Source organism: Dasypus novemcinctus, chromosome 1 (assembly GCF_030445035.2).
Source record: "Dasypus novemcinctus isolate mDasNov1 chromosome 1, mDasNov1.1.hap2, whole genome shotgun sequence".
Lineage (NCBI taxonomy): Eukaryota > Metazoa > Chordata > Mammalia > Cingulata > Dasypodidae > Dasypus > Dasypus novemcinctus.
In genome coordinates this window covers 79,887,364-79,905,735 of record NC_080673.1, presented here as the reverse complement: position 1 = coordinate 79,905,735, position 18,372 = coordinate 79,887,364, and the positions used below count along the sequence as shown (strand labels likewise).

General features: G+C 35.9%; 1 protein-coding gene across 5 annotated transcripts in view; it reads left to right on the top strand.

Moving 5' to 3' along the window:
- The window catches only part of LOC101439444 (N-deacetylase and N-sulfotransferase 3), a 260,119-nt gene extending 243,988 nt beyond the window's left edge, over positions 1 to 16,131 (top strand). For all 5 annotated transcript variants that reach the window (XM_058293492.2, XM_058293481.1, XM_058293511.1 and 2 more), the window contains 2 exons: positions 9,173 to 9,275; positions 13,465 to 16,131. In XM_058293492.2, the coding sequence (XP_058149475.1) occupies positions 9,173 to 9,275; positions 13,465 to 13,584 (223 nt within the window). In that variant the 3' untranslated portion in view covers positions 13,585 to 16,131. The remainder of the gene's footprint in view (positions 1 to 9,172; positions 9,276 to 13,464) is intronic.
- The last annotated feature ends 2,241 nt before the right edge of the window (positions 16,132 to 18,372 follow it).

Genomic DNA, 18,372 nt, shown 5'->3' with positions numbered 1-18,372 from the left:
AATTTAGATGTATTTGTTTGTGTGTGTGTGTGGTTTTTTTTTTTTTTGCTTTTGTGGATGAGGTTTAACAGGTCATAAAGAACTGAAGGTACTTGAAAACTCACGACTTCAACAGTTTCTAATGTCACTCCCCCTCGTGACTGAATGTATATTGTTCAAGAACTGATTCCCCACCCAGTTTATTTAAGTTTGCATCAAAATGCGCCATACTAGAAATCGTTTTTAGCAGCAAAAAATAGTAGCCATATTATCCACTAATCTTCTGTATCTGTTAGTTGTCTGGAAGACCTGTGAAAGAGCATTTAACGCATGCTAAGTAGTAGTAAACCAGAAGAAGATAATCTGTTCCAACTTCTTAGGATGAATTTGTTTTTATAAGTGGTTGTAACTTTTCAAAGTCAACATACATTTATATTTTCTCAGTGTTTTACATACATTGTCTCATAACCACAATATTTCATACATACCATTAGCTCTAATTTTTTAGTGGGAAAAAAAAACAAAAACGGAGAACTGAAAAGTTAAGCCGGGTGGCTCACTCAGCAAGTAAGTTGAGCAGACAGGTTTGAAATTCTGTCAGTCTGACTCTGAAACCTAGACTGCCAATCTGTTAAACTCTTTAAATTGGCACAAGAAGTTAGAAACAGAGAAAAACATATTGTGAATTTTTACTAATGAATAGTACATCAGCTGGAAGTTTCTCCTTTAAAATACATGGAACCTTAAAATGAGCTTTTTAAGTTGTTTCAAACCATATTTTGAAAAGAATCCATCCCCTGATACTCTGAATGTCACTTTGCATAATATGTGATCATAATGATATGCAAATTGAAATCACTTTGTGTATTGATTAGAATGACTGTAAACCAAGACAGAAAATACCAAATGTTGGTGAGGATGTAGAAAAACTGGAACCCTCATCTGTTCCTGGTGGGAGTATAAAATATGCAGCCACTTTGGCAAACAGTTCGGTAGTTTTTAAAAAATTAAATAGAAGCTTATTGTGGTGGATTGAATTGTGTGCCCGTTTGGACATGTTCTTGGTCGTGGTCTGCATTCTGGTGGGTATGGACCCGCTATAAATAAGATCTTTTCAACGTGCTGCATTAGTTAAGATGTGGCCCAACTCTATCACGTTGAGCTTTAATCTGGATTACTGGAGTCCTTTATAAGCAGAGTGAAAGTTAGATGGAAAGAGAAAACCACAAGGAGCAGCAAGAAGTTGGAAGTCAAAGGAACCCAAAAGAAAACGAAGAAGATGCTGCCATGTGCATTGTCATGTGACAGAAAAGCCAAGGAGCACCAATCACTGGCAGCCAATCACAGAATGCATTGCCTTGCTGACTCCTTGACTTTGGACTTCTTTTGGCCTCAAAGCTGTGAGCCAATAAATTCCATTGTTTAAGCCAACCCATTGTATGTTATGTTTTAGCAGCTGGAAAACTAATAGACCCACCAATAGTATACAGGAAATAGCTGGAAGTGTACTTGTCAGGGAATTCTGGAAAGGATTTCTGCATTTACCAGAAAGCTGGACCTCTAAATCCTTTCAGCACTAAGATGCTTTGATTCCAGCATCCCTGGCAAGCAGTTCTCATGTCAATTTGTTTATTCTTTTCATGCATGGCCACAGCCCACTTGCAACTAGAAGGTTGAGGGGTTTGAAAACCATTCATTATACTTAGGCAAACTCCTTCTAGGAGTTTGCTCCAAGAGAAATGAAAACATATGTCTAAAACTTATACGCGAATGTTCCCAGCAGCCTTATTCATAATAACCAAAAATTGGAACCAATCCAAATGTCCCTCATCTGGTGAATGTATTACAAAATTTAGTACATCCATGCAATGGAAGACAATTCAGCAATAAAAAGCAAATGTCCAGAAAAGACAAAATTTTTGACATTAGAAAGCAAATCCATGGTTCCCTGGCATTGGTGGTGACAGAGGGATTATTTTGGTTGATGGAAATATTCTAAAACTGTATTGGATTGATAGTTGTGCAACTATATAAATTTTACTAAAAAATCATTGAAGTGGGACTCTGGAACACAGTGCACCCTGATAGGGATGATGACTATGGTTAATAGTATAAATATAAGAATATTCTTTCATTAACAAATGTACGTACTATTACATGCAAGTCTTAATAAAAGAGTGGTATATTGGAAAAATTATACCTAATTCAAACTGGACTATAGTTAATAGTACTTTTTTAATATTCTTTCTATCAGTTGTAACAAAGGTACTACACTGATGCTAAGTGTCAACAATAGGGAGGTATCAGGGATACAGGGTTTTTCTTTTTGAAGTACTGAAAATGCTCTAAAATTGCTTGTGGTGATGAATGCACAACTCTGTGCAATGAGAGCCATTGATTGTACAGTTTGGATGGATTGTATGGAGTGTGAATATATATCAGTAGAATTGCTTAAAAAAAGAAGAAATGCCCATCTCCAATACACACAGCACACAGCAGCTCCCTGCATACCACAGCATCCACCCTCACATGCTTGTCGCTCTTCAGTAAATATCAAATCCCAGAAGTTACAGCAAAACCCTTAGAAATGCAAAGGTTCTCTACTTCAGAGGAAAATTAGGCAATTATTTGGCAACACTCAGAGAACTAGGTTCTTCATTGCCCTCCAATCCCCAAATGGCCAAAGCAGGACTCCTGCTCAGCCATGTCCCTGCCGCCCTGCCCCATCTACTCCCTGTCACCCACATAAGCTCCAGACTCTCTTCATTCTATGCCTCACTGTAATCAAACAGGCTCAATCACTGCCTTCCTGAACCTCATCCTCCAGCCCTACTCCCAAGGGTCTGATTCCCCTCTGACCCAACAACACCCAAGTTTCTACACATTTCACAACTGATAAGGAAAAAAAGTCAGGTTATAAAACAAAGGAGATAATACGATCCCATTTATGTTAGGCATTAACAAAATACTTTGAAGTGGATATTTAAATGGGGAAAAGTCTGCAGAAAATACAACAAACTTTTTTTTTAAGATTTATTTCTCTCCCCTTCCCCCCTTCCTCCCCAGTTGTCTGCTCTCTGTGTCCATTTACTGTGTGTTCTTCTGTGTTCACTTGTACCCTTGGCAGCACTGGGAAACTGCATCTCTTTTTGTTGCTTCATCTTGCGGCATCAGCGCTCTGTGTGTGCGACACCACTCCTGGGCGGGCTGTGTAACTTTCACGTGGGGCGGCTCTCCTTGCAGGGCGCACTCCTTGCACATGGGGCATCCCCACACAGGGGTGCCCCTGCATGGCAAAGCACTCCTGGTGCACAGCAGCACTGCACATGGGCCAACTCACCACACAGGTCAGGAGGCCCTGGGGATCGAACCCTATACCCTCCCATATGGTAGGCAGACGCTCTATCAGTTGAGCCATGTCCACTTCCCACAACAAACTTTTAATAGTGCTTTTCTCATCTAAGTCTTCCAATGAAAGTATATTAGTATATTACTTGTATAATAAAAATGAAGAAAAAAAAATCATTGAATCAAACACGAATGTATGTTATGATATGTAAATTATAACTCAAAAAGTATTAAAAATAAAATATGTAATAAGTAAAATATTTCATTAAATCATAAGAGAGTGTCCTTTGAGTACTAATAAAAATCTCTGTAGCCTTGTGCCACATCAGTAGCACATGCATGACGGTATTTGGGTTTTGAAATTCAGCTATGCTATTTGTAATTCATTATTCTCCCATGGAAATGCTATTTCAATGTAGAAGCATTCTAAACATACTTTAACATTCTAAGTGTAATCTGAATGTTCCCAAGGCCACATCTGCCCAAAGATGGAATTAAGGTCACAGTTTCATTAATGTTACCGGTTAAAAGCTAAACTACTGGAGAATGTTGGTGTACAAGGCACTTCCAGCTCTTTTAGATATATCCAGGTGATAGTCCACCCATGCTGAAGAACCAGTCCATTGTTTTACTTTTAACTAACAGTTTTACTGAAGTTTTATTGAGTGACTATTATGTGAGTGACTCTGGAGACACAATGATGAAAAACGTAAGCAAAATCCTTCCCTCCAGGAGAGGTAGACTTAAAGACAGACACTAAACAAGTAATAAAATTTCATTCCAAACATTCACTGCCTGAAAGCCTCTAAAGGAGGAGCCGGCATGAACAGGGCTGCCAGGGCCCAGTTGAGAAGGTGATTTCCCTCCTGCACTTGTTTCCTGACCCAGTGGTACTGAAGCTCCTCTGCAGAGGGACACTGTCACTCTTCTGAATAGATGTGGGGAGCAGCTCTTTCTCCATCTATGTCAAGCTTCTTCACTTGGGTTCTATAATAGCAGTACCCGAAACTCACAGAGTCTTTCATCAACAACTGTCCCTTCACATTCTGCCTGTGACTGTCCTGTATAGAGGTCTAGACCACTCCCTCGGGCCACCTGGAAAATAGACAAGATCTCCCGTCTACCTTACTTGCCTTCTCATTTCCACCCAGACACACTTATATCAATGCCCGTGAATATATGCGTATAGATGCCTGGGATGGGTGCCAGACAAACACACACACATTTTTTATCAACAAGGCCCAGCATAAGATCTGCATATGCATAGATGCATAAGATCTAGTCAACTAGCAGAGATGAAAGAAAAACTGATTTTTCTTTTGATTCTTAATGTTAGGATGTATGAAATTAAACACACATTCTCAGAAAGCTGCTCACGTTAACAGTAGTCATATGAATGTACCACTTGTGTATCTATAGTAAAAGTGTACTAGCAAAAAAGATTAATGGTCTGGATTCTGAACTTTGACCATTTGAAGACCTTAAAATGAGTCAAAATTCAATTGTGGAAATTGCCAATAAATAGCAAAATGTTAATGGATGGGGAGCTAGTGTAGCTCAAGTGGTTGGGCACCTGCTTCCCATGTGTGAGGTCCTGGGTTCAGTCCCTGGTACCTCCTAAAAATTGAAATTCTTTTTAAAAGTTAATGGAAAAATATGACATCCACAGCAGACTTCTAAAAATTTTGTTGTGTTAGTGCCTACATGTACAGATTATTTAAATAATACAACATTTTTATTAACACTTTGTTTTAGTATGGTACATTTGTTACAATTCATGAAAGAACATTTTTTATACTTGTACTAGTAACTGTTTACAATAGGGTTCACTGTTTGTGTTGTACAATCCTACCTTTTAAATTTTTATTCTGGTAATATATACAATCTAAAATTCCCCCCTTTGACATTCAAATATATACTTAAGTGCTGTTAATTATGTTCATAATGTTGTGCTATCATCACTATCCATTACCAAAACTTTATGATCAACCCAAAAAGAAATTCTATAATTTAAGCATTAATTCCTCATTCCCTACCCTAGATTTAGAATCTATGAATTTACTTATTCTATTTCAAATGTAAATTTTACAATCTTTATTAGTGCTCTCCTTTATTCAGTTGTCTTTCTGATTCAAAGAAGGATATAAATAAGATGAATATATATCATGTTGTGCCTTCATCTCATACAGTTGCTTTGTTTTAGTTTCCTAGCTGCTAAAACAAATACCATACAATGTGTTGGCTTAACAACAGGATTGCTGTTGGGTTCGGAGGTTAGGTTTGCTTCCTCCCAGGTTTGGTATCTTCTGGCTGTTTGGCAATCTTGGGGTCCCTTGTCCTTTCCATCGCATGACAATGCACATGCAATGTCTTCTTTCTCCTCCAGGTTCTGCTGATTTCCAGCTTCTGTGGCTTCTCTGTGTGCAATTTCCTTTGCTTATAAGGACTTCAGCCTTCTTGGATTAAGGCCCACCATCATTTGGTTTGGGCACTCCTTGACCAAATGACATCTTCGAAGGTCCTATTTACAAATAGGTTCACACCCATAGGACCAGGGTTGAGACTTGAACATCCCTTTTGTGGGAGACATGATTCAATCCCCAACATGCTTTAATAGTGATGAAAAATGGGATTAGTGTGGGATGTGATTAATCTTTAATCCTCAAAGCAGTATACCAAAGCAGAAATCCAGGTTTGCATTCCGTTTCTAGGGCTATGGACATAAATTCCATAAGATCAGCTACATAAGGAAAGACCATGCCCCCAAATCACACCCACATATAAATAGCCACATTAAATCACCCTATTTTAAAACCTTTATCGATGAATACTTTATGTATTATGAAATTCACCCATTTTAAATGTACAGTTTTGTGATTTTTGACAAATGTGTGCAGTTGTATATACTACCACAATCAAGACCTAGTACATTTACATTAATCCCAAAGTTTCCTCATGCGTCTTTGCAGTCAATCTTTTCCCCTCAACCTGGCCCCTACGAATCTGCTTTGCTTCACTTCACATGCTTGGAGATTCCTTCAGTAGTTCGTTCTTTTTTATCACTAAGTAGTAGTCATTATATAGATACATCACAATTTGTTTAAACATTCACCAATTGATGAACATACAGGTTTCCATTTTTATGGCTGTTAGGGATAACGCTACTCAAAACATTTGTGTACAGATCTTTGCGTGGACGTGTATTTTCATTTCTCTTGGGTAAACCTAGAAGTGGGCATAGTGTGTCATATGGTATGTGTATAACTTTATAAGAAATTACCAAACTGTTTTACAAAATGGCTGTAACATTTTTCATTTCCACCAACACATTATGAGTTATAGTTGCTCCACATCTTTGCCAACACTTAGCATTGATATTTTCAAATCCAGTCTTTTATTGAGTGTATAGTGGTATTTCATTTGTCATTCTAATTTGCATTTACCAAATGATGATGTTGAACAAATTTTCATGTGTTTATTAGTTATTCATATATGGCCTTTGCGTAAGTGTCTTTTCCCATCTTTTACCCATTCTGTTGGTATTGTCATCTTTATATTGAGTTTAGTTGTATTTTTTGAACACAACTCCTTTATTAGGTATATGGTTTACAAATATTATCTGCCAGTCTGTGTCTTTTCATTTTCTTAAGAGTCTGTAGAAGACCAAAAGTTCTTAATTTTGATGAATTCAAAATTATCATTAGTTTTATTTTATGAGTCATCCTAAGAAATCGGTGCCTAACCCAGGGTTATAAACATTTTCTATGTGATTTTTTTCCTGTGCTTTCTTCTAGAATTTTTTAGCTCTTTGATTTAGGTCTCTAATCATTCAAGTTAATTTTGTAAGTGTAGTGTGAGGTAAGCATTAATGTTCATTTTTCCATATGGATATCCAGTTGTTCCAGTGCAATTTTTTAAAAGACAACCCTTTCCCATTGAAATACTTTGCACCTGTTTTTGAAAATCAGTTGAACAAATATGTGTGGGTCCATTTCTGGATGCTATTCTTGATTTATGTCTATCCTTATGCCCATATCACAAAGTTTTAATTATGGTAGCATTATACTAAGTCTGGCAATTAGTAGTATAAGACTTCCAAATTTACTCTTCTTTTTCAAAATTGTTTCAACTTGTCTAGATCCTTTGCATTGCCATATACATTTTAGAATTGTCTTTTCAATTTCTACCAAAAACACGGCTACTAGTGTTGTACTGACTACAGATAAATTTGGAGAAAGCTGAGTATAGGTGCTCCTTTTTAAAAAATTTTTTTCTCAGCAGTGTCTCAGTGTGCAGACCTTCCATATATTTTGTTCAATTTAGCCCTTGGTATTTCATGATTTTATGCTAACCTAAATATTTTTTTCCCAATTTCCAATTGTTCATTTCCCACACTGTACTTTTTATTTAAAAATTTATTTTATTTCTCCCCCATACCTTGTTGTTTGCAGTCACTGTCTGCTCTCTGTGTCTGCTCGTCGTCTTTTTTTTTTTTTTAGGAGGCATCAGGAACCAAACCCAGAACCTCCATATGGGAGGGAGGAACACAGTCTCTTGAGCCATCTCCACTCCCTGCTTGTTGTGTCTCTCATTGTGTTTCCTCATTGTGTCTCCTCGTTGCATCATCTCATTGCATCATCTTGATGTGTCAGCTGGCTGCACCAGCCCATCGTGTCAGCTCACTGTCTTGCTTATCTTCTTTAGGAGGCATGGGGAAGCAAAACTGGGACCTTCCATGTGGTAGGCTGGCACCCAACTACTTAAGCCATATCCGCTTCCCACATACTGTACTTTTAAGCAAAATATTGGAAGCAGCATTCTGAGAAGTAGTGTGGATTAAAGGTAGTAGGAAAAAGTGCCCCTAAAGATAATTCTTTTTAATGAAAATGAAAATATAACAGCAAAATCATTGAACAACAAAAACAATGTAAAAGAGTTATCACTGTGGATTGTTACTTTCACTTTTATATCCAAGCATGGAAATGACTGGTTTATTCATGATGAATGACAATACAGAACATATCCAGAGAGCAGTGAAGAAAGAAGAAAAGGCCCTGAACCTATAGTTAGAAAACCTAGGATTGAGTCATGACCTGCATCCTGAAAAAGCAGATACTCCAAGATAATAAAGTTTGCCAAACATTTCCTTCTTTATCATGTTTATTCGGCTAACATTTGGTGAGTGCTCACAAAGTGCCAGACACTATGCTAAGTGTTTGAATCCTACTTCAACGAAGGCTAATATGAGAAAGAGTTATAAGAAATATTTTGATAGATTAAGTAAAAATTTAACATGCTAGTATTACTTCAATTATAAGTCAAAGAAAATCCCCATCTCTAATTATTGTTACTTCAAATTCAGAGCACAAGCAAAATGAAGAAAATGGCTCTGGGAAAAAAAAGGTAAATGGATTATAGCTAAAGAATCCTAAAATTAATCCTTCCCCTGTAGTCATATACTATTGATATCCATAGACATGGATGAAGCCTGACTTGTCATTTTTAAGCCCTGCAAAGGAAAGGAATGGGCCTGAAATTTATAAAAATGTTCCATTCCAGATGAAGGCGATAGGCTTATTAATTTCTATTAATAGAAGACCTTCTGCTGACAATTTTTCTATTAGGAATCTGGCAAACTTACAAACCTGACTGAAGCAGATGGACTGAGAAACAAAAATGTGCCAAAAGATGTTATGCAAAGGGATGTAGTCAAAAGTTATGCCAGTTTCCCTGGCTATAGATTAATGATATCCAAACAAAAATATGTATGTTTTGGGTCATTGTAACTTATAAATTGCATTAAAGAAGACTTTTTTGTTTTGTTTTTTTGTTTTCATTTTTTCAGGTTTGATTCTCATAAAGGTTTCTGGTGTCAGTTACTGGAAGAAGGTAAAACAAAATGCCTTGGGAAAAGTAAAGGAAGAAAATACCCTCCAATGGATTCTGATGTAAGTACAGAGCTTAAAAATACAAACTAAAGCAAAATTATGAATAGTAATATATTTATTTTCTTAGAAAAGTTTTTAAAAGCAAAAGTCAGCCTTTCTTAAAAGTATATCAAGAGAGGAGCAGATGTAGCTCAGTGGTTGAGCACCTGCTTCGCATATATAAGGTCCTGAGTTCAGTCCCCAGCACATCCTTAAAAAAAGTGTAGCAGTGGTCACGGTCACATTTGGCTTTCAATACAACTAAGGTTGCTTATTTTGATTTTGCCAATTTTATATTAACTGTCATGAAAGAATAAAGGAAAAGAATCGAATTTGCCAATATGAATCAAAACAAAGAAGGTAGCAAAAAAGAATACCCTCCCAGAAATTTTAGCACTAAAAATGTTAACTGAAACCAAGACAGATTTCAACAGGAAATTGAAAATGGGGCAGCCAAAAGGTTTCTTTTTTTTTCACTGCCTAAGTCACTCTAGTAATAAGTATGACCTCGGTAATAATACTAATTACTGATAAATATACTAACCTTGAACTGTTAATATACTAGTAACATGAAAGAATTAATACATTGCCCAAATATCTAACAGAGTAGCAAACAATTCAGGCATTTTAGAGAACGGAGCTACCTATACTTTGATGTATGTGTCTAGCACTTCATGTTCATTTGTTTTAGAATGGTGACATAATGATCACTTAGTGCTGCAGTTTTCTCAGCTTATAGACCTTTTTACTTTAATGCTTATTTCACATATATTAAGATTTATTAATATTAATTTTATAATCGGTATATTAGTACACAGTTTGGATCTATGAATGAAATAGATTATGGTTTGTAAAATGAAAAAAAACTTAGAAATTAAAATATTATTTGGACTTTTTCCTTGTAATGTTTAATACCTTATGTTAGCTAAGAATCCTACAGTGGGCTGAACTTATTAGACTACAACAAGGCTTTGAAGGACATTTTTCTCCAGACCTGATAGAACAGGGCCTGTGCTCAATAAGCTCATAATTAAATTCTATCTTGATAGCTTGTGGATTTTTCCCTGTTGTTTTGACAAACAAGTTGCATTCTTAGAATTCTGGTTTTCTTTGTTTGATTATTAAAGTATATTTCAGAGCACTATGAAGGCAAAACTAACACATTAAGTGGAATTCAAGGTCAATAGCTATAGTATTTCAAAAGTTAAATATGATGATATCATTTTCATTTATGTAAAAATTTTTGCCCTATATGTTTATGAATATTAAACTGTTTACACTGTAGAATCTTTCCTAGCATTTTACCTTACTCCTGTCTAACATAAACATACTGGGGCATAATACAAAATTTGATGATAAAGTGATAAATTTTTAACAAACATAACCTTTCAGGATATCAGTTCTACTATATCTTTCAACAAGGTTAGCATGCAATATATGCCAGATTTGTTGGGAAAGCAAAGTGATGATTTTGTGCAAATAGTGTCCCCAGAAGAGACAAGATTACAGGAGCCTTCACAGAGGTACTAGAAGCACAGATGTCTAGAATGGATTTGAATGGGTAGTTCTGTCACAATGCTGCTCACCACTCCTCCTAGTACAGAAAAATGCAATGCTCCTCCTCAAAACTGTTACCAAAACATCACAGAATGTTTTGAGTCAAGAATGTTGGTCTGTTTCTGGTTTCACTTTATCAAAATACCTTGTAACAAACGTATAAAAGCTAACATATCTTAAATCAATACACTAAATCTATTATTTCTCTAAATCAAAAGCATATTATAGATTCTTAAGTTTAAAAATAGACCAATAATCTGATATTAAATCAATTATGCATTTTACTTGACTTATTTTTTTTTTTAAGATTTATTTATTTATTTAATTCCCCCCCTCCCCCGGTCGTCTGTTCTCTGTGTCTATTTGCTGCGTCTTGTTTCTTTGTCCGCTTCTGTTGTCGTCAGCGGCATGGGAAGTGTGGATGGCGCCATTCCTGGGCAGGCTGCACTTTTCTTTCGCGGTGGGCAGCTCTCCTTACGGGTGCACTCCTTGCATGTGGGGCTCCCCTACGCGGGGGACACCCCTGCGTGGCGCGGCACTCCTTTGCGCGCATCAGCACTGCACATGGGCCAGCTCCACACGGGTCAAGGAGGCCCGGGGTTTGAACCGTGGACCTCCCATGTGGTAGACGGACGCCCTAACCACTGGGCCAAGTCCATTTTCCTGACTTATTTTTTAAGTTACAAAGTATATATTGTTATTCCCTGTTGTTATATTATTGCACATGAGTTTGCATGGACTAGTCAAGCCACTGAAATTATTATACATCCTAGCTAAAAATACCAAAATCTAAAATATTCCTGTCTGAATGCTCATCATATAATAATGAAAACAGACACTATTTGCACAAAGTCCTACATATCACAAAGTTCTGTCATAGTAACTTTGGGCCTGAACATATTAAACTCTCAAATAGGACATGTTCTACTTTGCAAAGCTTATAGATTTGCTAGCTGCCAAAGCCTGCAGAGAGAGAGGATCTGGGTTTGGGGATGTCTAGCAGACTGCTACCCATCCTGAAAAAGTTGCCATCATGAGGGAGCAGAGCAAAAAGAGAAAGGGGTACTTGATTATCAGGACATTTAAGAGGAGCTAAGCTAAAGATACACACATACACACATAATGGGGCACAGGACAAGATTTTGACGACAAAGCTGCACTGATACAGCCAGCCAGGTGATTCCAAAATGACACCCATAGGCCAATGAGCTGAGACATGATTGAGCTCATCCTCAGTACCATGAAGTTTGAGCTAAATTCCGAAGGGTTGGATAGCAGCAATGGCTTCCAGGAAGTTCAATTCTGAAATCAGTTAGGATGTTGGACAATGACTTTACTACATGGGAATTATCAGGGAGCAAGATGGTAAAAATTGGGTAGCCCCAGACTACCTTTGTTCCAAGGAAGCCTTCAACCAATGCACAGCGAGATATTAAAAGAGAACACAATGAGGAAGAAGTTAAGAAACCCAGACTCTACACAAAGGCGTAGGGCTCAGTCCTGCATTCCAGGTCTGGTTGACAGCAAAGGAGGCACAGAATAATTGGGCTCCCAGATATGTTTTCTGGGAAATACAACTCACCTCCAAATTTCTCTGGGATGAATATGCCAGCTGGCCGGGACTTGGTTTTACAGCTATGACTAAAAAAGACCAAATACATAGGGAAAACAGACAAACCTTTAGGGTTTGGGTTCCCTGTTAATCACAGTAATGGCTAGAAAATAATAATAGCACAAGTGTTCATTTTCACTCCAGCAATCACGATTATTGCAAAAACCATACTGTCACTGTGAAATTATCAATAAAAAATGAGCCTTTTTTTCATGGCATTTAACATGGGGAATGAGATGACATTTTAAAAGAATAACATATGGAACTAAATAAAAGCTTTTAAAAGGTTCAACTCAACCATAACTTCTTAGAATAGTGTAAAATACAGAAACAAGAACCCCCCCTTTCACATTCCTCACAATGGTCACCCCAACTCTAAAGGTAGGACATACCATCTCACAACATAATTTCTTTCAATTTTTGAATAATTACAATTATTAAAATACTTCTCTTACTGAAGGGAAATCTACCTCTCTATTAGTGAGGATTGTTTAGAAGGCATTTTTTTCCTTCCTTGGATCAAATAGGTCAAATATACTACACTGATTTACCTTCAATATTTTTAAGGCTTATCACAATAAGCCTTATATTTTTGTATATGCCTTAAAAATCCTATTATGAAAATATTCTTTTCAAAATTTAAATGGAAAATTATAATGGAGTATTTTATATTATAGATTTACCAAACTAGCACCCCAAAGCCATGATGATTTTAATGAATATAATATTAGACCCCATCAGTTGTTACAACTATATTTCTAACAACTTGGTCTGCTTATTTTAGCATTTAATTCTGTATGATAAAATAAATCACATGTTTAACACTAGAGCTCTTTCCCTAGCAAAAATTGTGGTGTGTGTGTACAATGTACATTTGGAAAAGCAGTTTCATTGTTTATATTGTGCTATTTAGCTCACATGCTTAATACCAGTTTTAATCCAGATGTGCTGTACTTGATACAGACTTAAACATTATCAAAATATGAATAATACTTTAATAAACAAAATGAAATGTTCTTTTATCTCCTCCTCCCACCCCAGAGCCGAGCATTTCTGTCAAGTTACTATCGAGATCATAATGTGGAACTCTCAAAGCTGCTGCACAAATTGGGGCAGCCTCTGCCATCCTGGCTGAGACAGGAGCTGCAGAAAGTGAGATAGCACTGAGCGGAAACGTCTTGGGGATTCATTTTCCATATAACATTGACCTTTTCCAACACTTCCAGAACTACCAAAAGGCTATTAAAAAATATACCTCTTCAAATGAAAAAAAAGAGCAAAGTTCCCTCCATGTGCTGGCATGTGGATGGCAGGGGCAAGAGTCTGTTACATTCCTTGAGGCCTGCAGCCTTTCTCTTAACCCATACCTGAGCCTGTGGGATTATTGTAGACGTCTGTGCACTCATGTGGAAGTCGGGCGTAACCAACATAAATGTAAAACACAAATGCAGAACTGTTCCATTTCATACTAATATTTGCATTTTTTATATATCAACTAAGATTGTGTCTGTGTAGATTTTTAGGCCACTGTTTGCCTGTATAATGTTTTCTTATGCTTTGATTCTATAAAGTGTCCTACAAAACAAGAAACAAAATAAACATCAACATGTAATATAAACTACCAAAAGTATAACACCCTTGAGAAATGTAGATCCACTAAAGTATTTAGCAAGAACTGTATATTACAATATGTGCTAGATCAGAGAGTAGAAAAGTTATATATGATCTTTATCTGCATCCAAAAAAAAAAAGCACTATGGCAAAAAATGAAAGTAATTTATTAGATAGTCTGGTGCATTTAAGTAAAAATAACCCCTCCATTCGAGCATAATTGTTAAACATGTATGGTAGAGAAACATGATGAATGTACCAAAATAGTAAATAATAATGTGAAGTGTACTGACTAGATCCTCTAAGAGGGAGAAATTGTAGGGGTCTAAAAATATATCATTGATAACTCTGTGTCCCCTTGCTGTTAGCTACAAATCTATTCCAGTAGTCCTATCCCTTGTTCTGTAGAACCTATGCATAAAATATGGAGATGTCCAGAAACAGATTGACTTTTAAATGTGAATAGCTTTTTCTGAAAAGTTCCCTAGGACAAAACTGATTAAAATGAAAACTAAGGACAGTTTCTCTAGATGATGTGTTCTAGATGATGTGTGTATTTACTTTTTCAGATAGTTCAGAATGAAACTATGTAATGTAGAGATTTATAACAAAAAATTAATATATGATTTGTAATCTGATATTTGTAATAATAACTTTAATATAAGGCAGAAATAAATTAAGCAGGGCAGAGTCCCATTTTTAGAACAGTCCATACATCACCCTCAAGAATGACAAGAAAACACAGTGAAACTTAGAGGTCACCTACTAAATTAAATGTAGGAAGTATAAATAGGAGCAAGGCATGGTCCTTGAAATATATTTTACACTTACATTTTAAGTGATAAATATATGATTAATAATTTACTGAAAAAAGAAAATAAGGCATCCTTATTTTTCAGTGTTAACTTTTAATTTTTATGTGTACTGTTACACATAAAATTTAAGTGAAAAATTAATTCACTGCTATGATTATGTAAGTCTTCATAAAATTTTTTCAAAGTATGATTAGGAGAAATCGAGATGCAGGGAAAATTTATAGCCCCAATTGCTTCATTGACAAATTATAATATTTGAACTAAACTCCATCAATTATTCACTAATTCAAAAGCAAATTGTGAGATCCTTATAGTAAAAATAAATTTTTAACTTACATTATAGTTACTAATTCTAAAATTTTAAGTCATGCACTCAAAAGACACACTAATTTCTAAACAAACTATTAAGAAAGAATTTGAAAATGAACTAGTTGTTTAAGAGACCTAGCTGTAAAAGCAAAATCAAAGTCATTTGGGCCACTACTGCCTCTTTTGAAACAGCATATGCCCAGGATGCTAGGAAAGTGATCACTCTTTCATCTCCACTAATTTAAGAAAATTGGCTTAAGGGAATCAAATACAGTGAGAATAAGTTTATATAGAGTGTCATGTTATCATTTTGGTAACAACATCTCTACTGATAAAAGAAGAAAAAATACTGATACATTTATGCTTTTATGATGAAATGTGCATTTAAACTTAGAAACAAAGCAGCTTAATGGCATAATTCTGTCCAAGTAAACTGAGTTGGCTGAAGCACTTCCCTTTAAGAGAATTGTCAGAAACATGATGGATGCTTATATAAAGAGAGGAGTAAAAGGGAAAGATCATACCGAAATGCATTCATTCAGAAATACATGTTTTATGCTGCCCAGAGCAGCAAAACTTTGAAAGGATTTTTAACCACTCAAGGTATCCTGAAGACAGAACCCAAAACTAGAAAACATCCATACTTTCTACATTGTGTACTCCAACTGGCTATTATGCTATTCTGAAAGTAACATAAATTCACATAAGGAAATTCACATAAGGAAATAATGAGAGATCATGTAATTTAGTTTTGTATAGAATCCCCTTTTACATTGTTTAAATATGAAACTCCCTCAGGAAGAAATGAAATTATTATTTCAATGTTTATAGCTGTAATATTCTTGTCATTCACATTGAATGAAAATTATTGGAAACATTTTTTTCTCTGAGTTTTTTAAAATAAAAAACCTGGATATAATTCTGATAGTAGCATGGTACCTCATATGTACAACAATAAACTCTGATAAGAAAATGAGGAGTTTGTGCCTTGTGATTTTAGGTAATAAGTAGGTATTTGATATTTATTTTTGCCTGGGAGAAAACAGAAGTGGTAATAGAACATGAATACCACTCAAATAATTCAAAGTGAAGGGATGCATGGGAAGCAGCCAAGATTTCTTTTTTTAATATAACCTTTATAGATCCTTCTCCTCCTAATTTAAATATTGCTTGCAGTGCCTTTTTTTTTTTTTTTAAGTTCTAAGAGCTATAAAGCAGCTCCTACATCACTCATGAGACCCTAGAATAAGGACTAAGAGAATCCCAAAGCTGGTATTCAACAGACTTGAGGACCTGAATGAAATAGTATTTATTTCCAGTACTCTGCTCTGCTACCCCGAAATGGGTTCTTTTCTCTCCTTAGAGCTTTAAAGGTTGTTAACTTCTCTTTTACAAAGCTCTAGAAAAATAAACATCTCTACAGAAAAGGATAAAGTTAGCCATTTATCGACATTTTCCACAAACTTTCTTTTCTCTGCTCAAGTCCCTTTCTTTTCTGACGTCATATTTCTCCATTTACAACCCCTCACTGTCAAAGAACCCAGGAGGATTCCCAGTAGGCATTCCTCCCAAACACACAATACTGTCTGGAATACAGTTCACTCCCAATTTTCTATCGAAACATTCTATGTTCCATCTATGCCAGCGCCAAGTATTGATTGACTAATCTAATAAACCAACTTATCAATGCTAGTTGCTTATCATAATGACATAATATTATGCATTCCATAGATACTGCACTGCATTTCAGGAGATACATTTTAGCCCCTAAGGAATGACTCATTAATGGGGAGGCACTGAATTGGTCAAATATCTCGCTGTGAACAGGTTTCTCTGATTTATACTCCATAGCTGAGTTCTGTTCTACTAAAGCTGACTGCGCATAGCTGCTGCCTTCTTCCTGAAGTGTCATTCTTACCTTGAAAGAATTGGCAGTCGTAGGAAGAACAATAAATACTTTGTGGTCAATAGTCCTTCAGAAATTACTTCTGGCTTGGCTTAGAATGTTCACTGTCTCCCCCACTTACTTCACCTAAGAGCAGCCCACATTTCATAAAGCAAACCATGAATTTGAACTTTGAGGATGAAAGCTCAAGACACATTGTGACACTGATTCTGTCCCCAAGAAACTCTAGAATCTACTTTGAGGAAACCACTCACCTGTAGGTAAGGGTACTTAACAGAATTTGGAAGCCACTTCCCTCCGTTCAATGCTGTCCCCACCAGTTCTTGCTATTTATTGCCCCAATTTGTTGTCTGAAAGAGTTCTTTGTAGATTCAGGGCTCTTAAAATGTTAAAGTTTATTTATTAGTACATGAAATTTATTTTTTAACATCTTCTTGTACCTTTTTCCATTAATACTGTTACACTCTGATACTTAAGAGTTTCTATAATTTTTCAGTTTGTTCCCAAAAGTTATAAATAAAAAACTAATAAATCACTAAAGTTGGAACCATGTACCTTTTCACTATCTCCTTTGAAGCATCTCTTAAAGAAAGAGGAATCACGAAATTTCTAAGTATTTAAGAAAAGACATTCACTTGCCAGATTCAGGTCAAATATCTTATTTACCTAGCAATCCCTTTCAAGGAAATCAAAGCAGCTTTCACAAATTGAATGCTCACAGCATAAGGTCCCAAAGATATTGTTAGGAAGAATATGCCCACATTTTATCATGTAGAAAACTGAATTAAATGGGTGAAATGCAAGACATTTCCAAAGCTCACAGAATCTGTGACAAAATCTACATAAAGTTGTCTCCTGCTTATGAGGGAATAAATTAAGTGTTTGCCTGCTGTCTCCATTTCTGATGCCAAAATGCTCTATTTCAAATCAGTAACTGAAAAGGAAAACAGATCTCGTTCTTAAATATTATGAATAATTTATTTTAAATAGTTGGACTAGAGAAGGGGCAACTTTCTTTTCTTTTTGGGGTAAATAATATTATGAATCTGGGCTTTTTTTCAGTTTGAACCACTTTACACAAACGGAAATTCAAAATACTATATACCCAGGGAGTGGATATAGCTCAAGTGGTTGAGTGCCTGCTTCCCATGTACAAGGTCCCAGGTTCAATGCCTGGTACCTCCTAAAAACAAAACAAAAAAAACTCTCATTGGGGAGCAGATGTAGGTCATTTCTTTGAGATATGTTTACCTTCAGACAAAAATCACCCTGCTCTCAAACTGTGATTAATTTCACAGAAATTGATGT